This window comes from Brachionichthys hirsutus, chromosome 15 (genome assembly GCF_040956055.1).
Source record: "Brachionichthys hirsutus isolate HB-005 chromosome 15, CSIRO-AGI_Bhir_v1, whole genome shotgun sequence".
Taxonomy (NCBI): domain Eukaryota; kingdom Metazoa; phylum Chordata; class Actinopteri; order Lophiiformes; family Brachionichthyidae; genus Brachionichthys; species Brachionichthys hirsutus.
In genome coordinates this window covers 13099907-13112866 of record NC_090911.1, presented here as the reverse complement: position 1 = coordinate 13112866, position 12960 = coordinate 13099907, and the positions used below count along the sequence as shown (strand labels likewise).

The following is a 12960-nucleotide window of genomic DNA, read 5'->3' as shown; positions in this document are numbered from 1 at the left end:
CAGTAAACAGAGTTATCACCCTGCTAGCAGTAAACAGAGTTATCACCCCGTTGCTAGCAGTAAACAGAGTTATCACCCTGCTAGCAGTAAACAGAGTTATCACCCTGCTAGCAGTAAACAGAGTTATCACCCTGCTAGCAGTAAACAGAGTTATCACCCCGTTGCTAGCAGCCTTATGCTCCATAAGGTCAGATCACAGATGCGCCGTTAAATGGGAGATGAAACAATTCTTTCCCGATGTCTTTATTAGCAGGGGAATCAGGTTGAGGACTTAACTCTGCAGGACTAAACCAACTGTTGGCACCAGCAAAACCAAGGACACAAACGTTAACTCTCTTTTCACAGGAGCATCCAGATCATCTGTGATCGGCGGTTCCGGACTTCCTCTTCCCAGCCAGGAGGTGTTTGGGTTTGAGGTCGAACACGTGCCTGTCAGCCTCTCCCTTCTTGCCTTGACGGTTCATGTCTCTCTGGGAGTTCTTCATCATCCTCTTTGCCTTCTTTGCCATCTGAGGAGCAAACAGCAGCCGGCGTGAGCCCTGAATGTTTAGCATCGACTCGAGCGATAAAGTAAAAACTCAGTAAGCAGGAAATACTCGACTCCTCTCACGGCAAATGCGTTTAAAGACAGAAACAGGAAATGTTAATTGCATGTTTCATCTTATGAAATACAACGCTTAGAGTGTCCCAGGATGAAGAGGCACCGCTCCAGCCCCATGGTGAGCATCAAACCGTCGTACCTTTGGATCCCGTAACCCAGACTGGTCACGTGGTGGACGGGAGGCGCTCTGGCTGCGAGTTCTGAAGCTCGGTGGCGCCGAGACGTCACGCTTGCGTTTCTTAGCAACACTTCGGGACCGCCTGGCCTGTTGGACGTAGTGGCTCTGGAAAAGCAGGAGGAAACAATGGCCGTCACTCACATCCAGGCTGCCAACATACTTTAGAGCAAATAGAGCATTCAGAGTCTTTACGATTTCAAAAGTCCTTAACTAGCCTTTAAAGGAATTTCTAAAGGATGCACCGTTTTAACCAAAAAGAACTAAATCAGACGTCGTAACTGCACTAATGTCAGACACTGGTATGTCACCGTGGAAACAGAAAGACCAAACTCACATCGTCCTTGTTGCTCATGTCCAGACCGAGATCACCCATCTGCTTCTCCAGCTTCTTTCTCTCAACCTGTTCATTTCAGAAAAACAGACAGCCAGGGTTAGGATTAGCTACCGGGGGCTAGGGTTAGCCGCCAGGGTTAGGATTAGCTACCGGGGGCTAGGGTTAGGATTAGCTACCGGGGGCTAGGGTTAGCCGCCAGGGTTAGGATTAGCTACCGGGGGCTAGGTTTAGCCACCAGGGTTAGGATTAGCTACCGGGGGCTAGGGTTAGCCGCCAGGGTTAGGATTAGCTACCGGGGGCTAGGGTTAGCCGCCAGGGTTAGGATTAGCTACCGGGGGCTAGGGTTAGCCGCCAGGGTTAGGATTAGCTACCGGGGGCTAGGGTTAGGATTAGCTACCGGGGGCTAGGGTTAGCCACCAGGGTTAGGATTAGCCACCAGGGTTAGGATTAGCTACTGGGGGCTAGGGTTAGCCGCCAGGGTTAGGATTAGCTACCGGGGGCTAGGGTTAGCCACCAGGGTTAGGATTAGCTACTGGGGGCTAGGGTTAGGATTAGCTACCGGGGGCTAGGGTTAGCCACCAGGGTTAGGATTAGCCACCACGGTTAGGATTAGCTACCGGGGGCTAGGGTTAGCCACCAGGGTTAGGATTAGCTACTGGGGGCTAGGGTTAGCCACCAGGGTTAGGATTAGCTACCGGGGGCTAGGGTTAGCCACCAGGGTTAGGATTAGCCACCAGGGTTAGGATTAGCTACCGGGGGCTAGGGTTAGCCACCAGGGTTAGGATTAGCCACCAGGGTTAGGATTAGCTACCGGGGGCTAGGGTTAGCCACCAGGGTTAGGATTAGCCACCAGGGTTAGGATTAGCTACTGGGGGCTAGAGTTAGCCACTGGGATTAGGATTAGTTTCTGGGGGCTAGGGGAGCGCTTTTGAAAACAGAAGCACTCGCTGTGCAGAGCCCCACTATCGGTAATATGGGATTTTCAAATTAAAAGCATGAATCGAAAACATCAGGACTGATGCAGCTGCAGATCTATAGTAACATCTGGAACTAAAATGCAAACCAATCATTTAAATGAAACCTGGAGGACATGCCACCAATCATCTTTAATTTGATCAATTTCATTGGAAGTTTGACGAACCAAAGAACAAACACCAATATCTGGCCGTGATGATTAACCAGGTCAATCTTAAATCAAACGGGAAATGATTGGACACTAAATCCACGGCAGAAGCACTTTTAGAAGAGATTTGTGTTCCTGTATTCTCATGACCAATCGGCTGATTGATCCATATCCAGCCGCTCTCACCTTGGTGGCGGTCCTGGGCATACGGGGTCCATGTATGTCCTTCTCCTTTGACTCCACGACCAGGAGCTGCTTCTTGTCACGGATCTGTTTGGCCAGAACGCGGATCTCCTGCATCTCGTCATCCTCGCTATCATCATCCGAGTCGTACTCCCCGGCTCGCTCCTTTAGCTCCTCCTCTTTCTCCAGCTCCTCCAGTTTCTGTGACAAAGCGACCATTTTATGATTGGAAAAGAAATATAAATCCTTTCATTGTCCAGCTCCCCTTCTGATGTAGGCCCAACAGGATGTTAGCATGGAACCAGCTCACCTTCATGATGTCTGGATCAATGTAATCCGCGATGTTGTGGCCCTCCCACACCTCAGGGATTATATCGTGCTTCTCATCCTGGTTCATCAGGTCCCAGTATTCTTAAAATATGACACGAGCACTATGATGTCACACGAGTTCCTATTGTTCGTGTTCTCGCTGTGACGGAGCAGCTCTTACTCTGCAGGTCCAGAACGTAGTCGTCGCCGAGCTCCAGCTCCAGATCTCTCTCCTGCAGCACGAAGGAAACCTTATTCACCATGTTTAGGGTTAGCGTGAAGCTAAAGCTAACACCCGGTGTACCGTTTTGCGTTTGGGCGCGTCCACCTCCATCGCCTTCCTACGTATCAACGCTCCTTCTGGGATGAACGGAGGCCGCGCCTTAAAATGACAGACACAGAAAGGTTGCCAAGAATCAAGCAGGACGAGAGGACGGCCTGGACGAGAGGACGGCCTGGACGTCCTGGACTTACCTTCTCATCTCTCTTGGTGGGCATGGCAAGGTGGAGTCGGTTGAGAACATCGTGGACTTTCTTGCCCTTCATCTTGGTCTCGACGCGGCTGGCGAGGAGCCGGTCGCAGGCCTGAAAGACAGGATGGTCAGCCACAACAAGCAGAGCTCCAGAAGCAGGTCCAGGACTCGGGGGGGGGGGGGGCTCACCTCAGTTTTAACCTGCATGACCCCCTCCTCGCTCAGGGTGCTGGTCTCAATGACGGAGATTCCCTCGGCCGAGAGACCTGCAAAGATTTGCTGACAGACAGGACCAATCACAGCCCCCCGTTAACCCTTCATTCTCCATCACCCTCCCATTCTAACCTGCCCTCCAGACAGCTGCTGATACCTTTCTCTAGGAAACAGGATGCCCCCCCCCCCCCCCCCCCCCGTCACGACCAGCAGATCAGCTGCATTACGGTTCTGATAGCGGCCTCGATTTGGGCGGGGGAAAGGAAAACCCGTTTAGAGAACCCCAGAAGGAAGTGCTGATCCACACCTGGTTCTCCTCCGACAGCTCGCCGATCTTCTTCACATCACATTTGTTGGCCACGATGATGAGAGGCTGCAAAGAAAGACGGACGACAGTTACTCTGATTACTCCATCTCACAAATGCTCGTCCATCTTCCATCTGCCCCAAGAGAGCGCCGATCAATACGTGGCACGCTTCCCTCCCGTTATTCCATCTGCCCCAAGAGAGCGCCGATCAATGCGTGGCACGCTTCCCTCCGATCAATACGGCACGCTTCCCTCCGATCAATACGGCACGCTTCCCTCCGGTTATTCAACTCAAGACACGTTACAGGAGTAGCAGAAAAGACAGAACCCAGCTCGACCCACAAGAGCAAGACTTCCTTTAACAGGCAGAAACCTTGGACAGAACCCAAGGCTCATAGGGGACGAACATCTGTCTGGCCCGAGAGAGAGAGAGAGAGAGAGAGAGAGAGAGAGAGTCGGCTGACCTTGTTGGCAAACAGCGGTCGGATGCTGTTGAAGAGCTCCAGCTGTTCCGGCACGCTGTGCCCGCACTGCTCAGAAACATCCGTGACGTACAGAACCGCAGCTCGCAGGTGAGCCAGAGCCGTGATGGCCTGCATCTCGATGGTGTTCCTCTCCTCCAGGGGGTGGTCCAGGATGCCGGGGGTGTCCACCACCTGCAGCAACAAACAGGAGGCCAATCAGAGTCACCTAAAATCAACACGGAGAAGTGGAACGTCAGCCTCACCTGCCAGCGCAGGTATCTGTAGTCCATGTGACCCACAAACAGAGACTTGGTGGTGAAGGCGTAGGGCTGGACATCCACGTCCGCTCTGGTCACCTGACGAGGACAGGAAGTCAAACCGTGGCGTGACGGGACACCCGGTCCGAAGGCCCCTCCCTCTGGTCTCACCTTGTTGATGAAGCTGGACTTGCCCACGTTGGGGTAGCCACACAGCAGCAGGGTCCTGGTGTTGGGGTCAATGCTGGGGAGACGGGACAGGTGCTGGCGCACTGTGGGACAAGAGCAACGGGTCCGTCACGACACCCCCCAGGGGGACGCCAGGTCTGATAGATGGACCCCCCCAGGAGGACGCCATGTCTGGTAGATGGACCCCCCAGGGGGACGCCAAGTCTGATAGATGGACCCCCCCAGGGGGACGCTATGTCTGGTAGATGGACCCCCCCAGGAGGACACTATGTCTGATAGATGGACCCCCCAGGGGGACGCCAGGTCTGGTAGATGGACCCCCCAGGGGGACGCTAGGTCTGGTAGATGGACCCCCCAGGGGGACGCTAGGTCTGATAGATGGACCCCCCAGGGGGACGCCAAGTCTGATAGATGGACCCCCCAGGGGGACGCTAGGTCTGATAGATGGACCCCCCAGGGGGACGCTAGGTCTGATAGATGGACCCCCCAGGGGGACGCCAGGTCTGGTAGATGGACCCCCCAGGAGGACGCTATGTCTGGTAGATGGACCCCCCAGGGGGACGCCAAGTCTGATAGATGGACCCCCCCAGGAGGACGCCATGTCTGGTAGATGGACCCCCCAGGGGGACGCCAAGTCTGATAGATGGACCCCCCCAGGAGGACGCCATGTCTGGTAGATGGACCCCCCAGGGGGACGCCAAGTCTGATAGATGGACCCCCCAGGGGGACGCTATGTCTGGTAGATGGACCCCCCCAGGAGGACGCTATGTCTGATAGATGGACCCCCCAGGGGGACGCCAGGTCTGGTAGATGGACCCCCCAGGGGGACGCTAGGTCTGGTAGATGGACCCCCCAGGGGGACGCTAGGTCTGATAGATGGACCCCCCAGGGGGACGCCAAGTCTGATAGATGGACCCCCCAGGGGGACGCTAGGTCTGATAGATGGACCCCCCAGGGGGACGCTAGGTCTGATAGATGGACCCCCCAGGGGGACGCTAGGTCTGATAGATGGACCCCCCAGGGGGACGCTAGGTCTGATAGATGGACCCCCCAGGGGGACGCCAGGTCTGGTAGATGGACCCCCCAGGAGGACGCTATGTCTGGTAGATGGACCCCCCAGGGGGACGCCAAGTCTGATAGATGGACCCCCCCAGGAGGACGCTATGTCTGGTAGATGGACCCCCCCAGGGGGACGCCAAGTCTGATAGATGGACCCCCCCCGGAGGACGATAGGTCTGATAGATGGACCCCCCAGGAGGACGCTATGTCTGGTAGATGGACCCCCCCAGGAGGACGCTAGGTCTGATAGATGGACCCCCCCCGGAGGACGATAGGTCTGATAGATGGACCCCCCAGGAGGACGCTATGTCTGGTAGATGGACCCCCCAGGAGGACGCTATGTCTGGTAGATGGACCCCCCAGGGGGACGCTATGTCTGATAGATGGACCCCCCAGGAGGACGCTATGTCTGGTAGATGGACCCCCCAGGGGGACGCTATGTCTGATAGATGGACCCCCCAGGAGGACGCTATGTCTGGTAGATGGACCCCCCAGGGGGACGCTATGTCTGATAGATGGACCCCCCAGGAGGACGCTATGTCTGATAGATGGACCCCCCAGGAGGACGCTATGTCTGATAGATGGACCCCCCAGGAGGACGCTATGTCTGATAGATGGACCCCCCAGGAGGACGCTATGTCTGATAGATGGACCCCCCAGGAGGACGCTAGGTCTGATAGATGGACCCCCCAGAAGGACGCTATGTCTGATAGATGGACCCCCCCAGGGGGACGCTAGGTCTGATAGATGGACCCCCCAGGAGGATGCTAGGTCTGATAGATGGACCCCCCCCCCGGAGGACGATAGGTCTGATAGATGGACACCCCCCAGGAGGATGCTAGGTCTGATAGATGGACCCCCCCCCGGAGGACGATAGGTCTGATAGATGGACCCCCCCCAGGAGGACGCTATGTCTGATAGATGGACCCCCCAGGAGGACGCTAGGTCTGATAGATGGACCCCCCCCCCGGAGGACGCTAGGTCTGATAGATGGACACCCCCCCCCCCCCCCCCCCCGAGGCCTTTACCTTGTTCCAGGTACTCCAGGCTGGACTTCTGTCTCTTCAGGACGGTGCACATCCGACCCAGAGCAGCTCTCTTCAGCTGTTTACAGCGGTAGAGAGAATCCCCGTACTTCATCAGGCGCACGTAGTCCTTGGCAACACTAAGGGTAGGGGTTAAGGTAAGGGTAGGGGTTAAGGTAAGGGTAGGGGTTAAGGTAAGGGTAGGGGTTAAGGTAAGGGTAGGGGTTAAGGTAAGGGTAGGGGTTAAGGTAAGGGTAGGGGTTAAGGTAAGGGTGGGGTTAAGGTAAGGGTGGGGTTAAGGTAAGGGTAGGGGTTAAGGTAAGGGTAGGGGTTAAGGTAAGGGTAGGGGTTAAGGTAAGGGTGGGGTTAAGGTAAGGGTGGGGTTAAGGTAAGGGTAGGGGTTAAGGTAAGGGTGAGACGGCCTCGTTTATTATCTTTCCAACACTGCTGTGTTAATCTGCTTAAAGTTGCAACAATGGACACCAAACAGGGGCGACGCTAACGGCTGCCCCCCCTCGCCCGGGGCATGTAGGCGCTCATTCCGGTTATTTTGAGGACCGTGATGCACGGATCTCACCTGCTCTGCCGTTAAATCGCTGACAGCCATTATTATCGTTAGTCCATCGTCTATTAATAGATTACGAAAACAAAGTACAACATTTGTGGGCAACCATGAAACGGTTTCGGACCGGCAGTCTGGCATCAACGTCGAACCCGGCCGAGGTGGAACCAAGAGGAACTGGACCAGGGACACAGAGGAACTGGACCAGAGACACAGAGGAACTGGACCAGAGACACAAAGGAACTGGACCAGGGACGCACTGGGACACAGAGGAACTGGACCAGGGACACAGAGGAACTGGACCAGAGACACAAAGGAACTGGACCAGGGACACAGAGGAACTGGACCAGAGACACAGAGGAACTGGACCAGAGACACAGAGGAACTGGACCAGAGACACAGAGGAACTGGACCAGAGACACAGAGGAACTGGACCAGAGACACCGAGGAACTGGACCAGAGACACCGAGGAACTGGACCAGAGACACAGAGGAACTGGACCAGAGACACCGAGGAACTGGACCAGGGACGCACCGGGACACAGAGGAACTGGACCAGGGACGCACCGGGACACAGCTCAAGCAGAAGATCTTGGCTGAACTTACTTGTCTATTAAGTTTTTGGCGATATTGATCTGTCCCAAGGCCAACTTGTAATGGTCTTTATCGTACAAGACGTTCATCAGGTCAGCGTAGAAGGGGTGGATGTCCTGAGGGGAGAGGACACAGCAGAGACACACGGGTCACACGGGGGGGGGGGCGGTCTCTAGCATCCCTACGGGCTCTCTGCACTTACATCCAGTCTGGGGAAGTCGGCGAGGATCTGGGCCAGGCGGTCGTGGTAGTTCTGCTGCGTGAACTTCACCTTGCGCATGTAGAAGTGCCGGATGCGGTGGATCTGGTAATGCTTGTGGATCACCGTCGGCGTCTTCCGTTGCGTCTTTGATAGCGTGATGTCGATGAACTCCTGCGGAGCGAAGAGCTTGTTAAAGCCTTTAAAATCATTCCCTCAACTTCACAAGAACTATAGAGCGAGGAACCCGTCAATCATGACCATGATCAATAACCCATGATCAATAACCCATGACCAGTAACCCATGACCAGTAACCCATGATCAATAACCCATGACCAGTAACCCATGACCAGTAACCCATGATCAATAACCCACGATCAATAACCCACGATCAGTAACCCATGACCAGTAACCCATGATCAATAACCCACGATCAATAACCCACGACCAGTAACCCACGACCAGTAACCCACGATCAATAACCCATGACCAGTAACCCACGACCAGTAACCCACGATCAATAACCCATGACCAGTAACCCATGATCAATAACCCACGATCAGTAACCCATGACCAGTAACCCATGATCAATAACCCACGATCAGTAACCCACGACCAGTAACCCACGATCAATAACCCACGATCAGTAACCCACGACCAGTAACCCACGATCAATAACCCATGACCAGTAACCCACGACCAGTAACCCATGATCAATAACCCATGATCAGTAACCCATGATCAATAACCCATGATCAGTAACCCATGACCAGTAACCCATGACCAGTAACCCATGATCAATAACCCATGATCAATAACCCACGATCAGTAACCCATGACCAGTAACCCATGATCAATAACCCATGATCAATAACCCATGATCAATAACCCATGATCAGTAACTGTATTTTCTTCCAGAGGCTTCGGGACTCCGGAACGAAGCATGACGTCATGCCTCGTTCCGCAGTTTAACGCGAGGCGGAAAAGTGTCTGTCGATGAGACGGACGGATTCAATGCGCAGACAAGAATGACGTCACTCATTTACCGCCTGATACCGATAAAACCAACGACGACGGCGAGTCGTCTCGTCTTCACACGTTCTTTCCACGTGATCTTTCATTCTACGTCATTTCTAAAGCGGAACAATCGACCCAGATCAGCACCCGCCGGACGCGACAGAGAACCGAACAGAACCTACCTTGGCGGTCGGAACCACCATAATCTTTTTGAAATTATAGAGAGCCATCGTGACGAGACACGCCGAGGTCCACCGACACGGGGAAAGGAAGGCTGCGGCTTCCGGGAGGACCGGAAACGACAACGAGAACCTCCGGGGTGTGTTTCCGGACAGCGCCCCCTGCGTCCGGGAGGACCGGAAACAACGAGAACCCTCTGGAGCGTGTTTCCGGACAGCGCCCCCTGCGTCCGGGAGGACCGGAAACAACGAGAACCCTCTGGAGCGTGTTTCCGGACAGCGCCCCCTGCGTCCGGGAGGACCGGAAACAACGAGAACCCTCTGGAGCGTGTTTCCGGACAGCGCCCCCTGCGTCCGGGAGGACCGGAAACAACGAGAACCCTCTGGAGCGTGTTTCCGGACAGCGCCCCCTGCGTCCGGGAGGACCGGAAACGACAACGCGAACCCAACTCGTTGATGATTAGGAAGCGGACCCTGCCCTGAAACGGCTAACGCTGATTACCAGCCGGATTCAGCGAACGATCCTTTAGAGTTCCTGCTTGACATTCATGTCAGCATCACCAGCGTCCGGCTACCTGGAGGCGTCAGACAGGTGTGTTTCCGTCAACACAATCTCCCGGTAAACAACAATAAATACCAGCGGCTCCTCAACAGTGCCTTAATCTTTATTTTTCAGTAAGCTACATTTTTTATCCAAATTAGACAGTTTTACATCATGACAGTAACTTAAATTACCTGGAGCAGGTACGCTTGATTCCAGTCTTCAGGGAGCAAAACAGAACAAAGAAGCCCTCCATCCCACAAATGTTGAAGGTGTCGCTAGGCAACGTCATCAGTCCAACCCCAACACGGAGTCATCGATTGTCCACAGCTGTTAGCGTAGCATGGTCGGTGTTAACCAGCAGAACCAGTTCCAGTCACTCATCACGTTTGACAGGAAACAAACACACGGCGTCCATTTTTACACTGAGATGCAAACGTCGCGGACAGACAAACAACGGAAGCGTCAACAGGCGACAGGAAGGAGACGACGCTCGGGTCCAGATCAGAAGCTGTGCTTGTCCCGCTGTCGAAAGGACGTCCCCTCAAAGCAGTCTGAAGCAGAGACACGTTCTCGTCCAGGTTTACCACATTCACAGTTCGGGGACGCTCAGTTCATGATCAGCGTCCGAGGTCTGGAGTTCAGACAAATCTCCAACCAAAGCAGCTCCAGCAGCGGAGGCGCCGCACCGTCGACCTCGATGGACACACCTTAAAATGAAACGTGAGAAAAGGCCAACGCGCAGCTAGTCCAACTGGCCCAGCGAGACAAGTGGACAGTTGTTGGGTCCTCGGACCGTGCAGGGGTGTTCACGAGGACACACGGAAACCACGCTCCCAGTTGAGCCTGCACAACATCCACAACAAAAAGAAAACGGCTAGCCCAATTATTTCTCAGGACAGGAAGTCCCGAGCTGGACATGAAGAAACACGGGAGGAGACACGCTGCTGCAACAAACCAAGCAAACCCCAGCCCAGAACCTGCGGACGTAGCCCGCTGTGGTCCACCTCGACAGCGCAAAGACCAAAGACCAAAGCGGGCGTGTCCATCGTGCACTGCGCTTCCTAGCTAGCAGCTCGTAGCCAATGCTAGGTCATACTTACAAGATGTCCCTAGTTCCCGTTTGTTCCTGAAACATTTGACATTTCATCTGAAAAGCTTGTTCATGAGGTTTTCTGTCCACAACGAAGATCCCACACGTTGGACCAAGCTTCTGGGAACGCAGACCCAGCAGAACCCGGACCAGCTCACAGACCTAAGAACTTCTAAGCACCGTTGTAATCAAATCAGAACCAACTGTGTCCAGTCTGATGGCTTCCGTTCAAGTTCTTGTTTGCCTGCTCGTTTCAGAAGAAGGGTTCTGCTAGCGGTACCAAAACTGCTGTTCCAAACTCAACAAGATACCCAATGCCATCCGAGGGAGCGCTAACAGATGGATGCTAACAATTAGCATCTTTGTACATTAAAGAAATTCTCAACATTAACTGACTGAATACAGAAGCACTGAGCTGAGATCAAATAGCCTAGCTTAGCATAGGGAAGCAATGTGCACCGGTCACTGTTCTGTTAAGCTCGGCCATCTTAAAGATAGGAGTTAATTCGATATTCTTCACCCCATCAATGAAGAATCCGATACCTACAATCAATATCTATCAACAAAGGATGATCCTCATTAATTCAAAGGAATATGGACAGAAAACAGACGTTAGCTTCCGAGCGGAACAGAAAACCCTCGAATCAATTAAGCATCCAATTACTAGCGTTCGTAGCTAGCCGAGCCAGACTGGCTAAATCACGCGGGCAGGAAGCAGCTTAACATGTGAACACGTCATAACGGCCACAGCACACGCACACGCACGCGCACACGCCCGCGCCCACGCCCACGCCCACGCCCACGCACACGCACACGCCCACGCACACGCCCACGCACACGCCCACGCCCACGCCCACGCACACGCCCACGCCCACGCACACGCCCACGCCCACGCACACGCCCCAGTCCTCTGAAAGGTTTGCCGTTCAATTTCAGAACATGAATAATAGTTTAACAGATCTTCCCGGAACCGTCGGCGAACAGAGGATGTGATGCTCGCCAGCACCACAGGACCGGTCCAGTTAGTGCACAATGGGGGGGGCGAGTAGAATGGAGTGAAAGACAAACAGAAGATTACAGTGAGACGGCCCACCCCCGCAGGGGGGCGGGGCCAACTCTGCACGCCCAACCTGAAAATAAGAATCTCAAAACCACGATCAGTTTTTATATCCTACATCCAGTTCGAAAGCAACAGTTCAACAAGGTCAATATATTTTTAGGATTATTTTAAGGTACCTCTTATATTTTTCTGTATTTACAACTGTACAAGCAAAGCACACACTTCAAAGTGCACAAAATCAATACAGTATTGACTAGTTTTGCATTTACATGGTTGACATACTTTCCCAGAAAAAAAGAACCTGAAACTATTTAACAAGAAAAAAAACCCAACAATCAAAATAATCATTTTTTCCGTAGTTTCCAGAAACAAAAAAGGGAAGAGAAAACGCTGCTGGATTTGTCCTCCGAACGTCTGGGAGGACTTTTGTCACGCTTTGGGGAGTTTGTTTCTTTCAAAAGAAGTTGACTCTATGCTCGTCTCGTATAAAAGTTAAGGCAAAGTCATTTTTCAAGTTTAAATAAAATTCAAGTTTCTCAAAAACTGGATGGAATTTTTATATTTGCCATTTTGCTTCCAGACCTCGATGCATTATCTGATTTTCCTCGTGCAAAGACAACGATATAAACGGCATTGGGTTATAAATAAGTGTGTGTGTGGGGAAAGCTCCACCCATCCGACGGCACAAGATTTATGGTCCAAATCAAAAGCAACTCGTGGACGACAGACGGGCCCCTGCTTTCTAAGTGGAATTACCCAGAATGCAGCTTGATGCAGGAAGACTTGGCGGGGCAAGGCCCCACATTTAGGCGAGTGGTCTCCCAAACAGATATCGAAGTAGTACAGTGTTGTTTAAAAAGATCAGCAGAGCACGGGGGGGGGGCAGCTGGCTTCAGGGACGTTCCACCGGGTCACTTCAACTCACTGAGCAGAAGTTCTCTCAGCATCAGTACATCAGCTTCAGTCCCAGTGGCTGCTACCGTGGACAGAGCCCCCCAAA

At 53.4% G+C, this 12960-nt stretch overlaps 1 protein-coding gene across 1 annotated transcript; it reads right to left on the bottom strand.

Annotated features, from left to right (window-relative positions):
* Nucleotides 1-227: 227 nt before the first annotated feature.
* gtpbp4 (GTP binding protein 4) lies at nt 228-9375 on the bottom strand. The gene is made up of 17 exons (XM_068748611.1): nt 9270-9375; nt 8073-8243; nt 7883-7986; nt 6719-6855; nt 4614-4714; nt 4449-4541; nt 4186-4377; nt 3722-3787; nt 3391-3480; nt 3203-3313; nt 3033-3110; nt 2910-2961; nt 2730-2830; nt 2423-2620; nt 1114-1179; nt 741-884; nt 228-509 (listed from the first exon to the last, which is right to left on the bottom strand). The coding sequence occupies exons 1-17, from the start codon at nt 9315-9317 to the stop codon at nt 357-359; spliced, it is 1905 nt and encodes a 634-aa protein (XP_068604712.1). The 5' UTR covers nt 9318-9375; the 3' UTR covers nt 228-356.
* Between the last annotated feature and the right edge of the window lie 3585 nt (nt 9376-12960).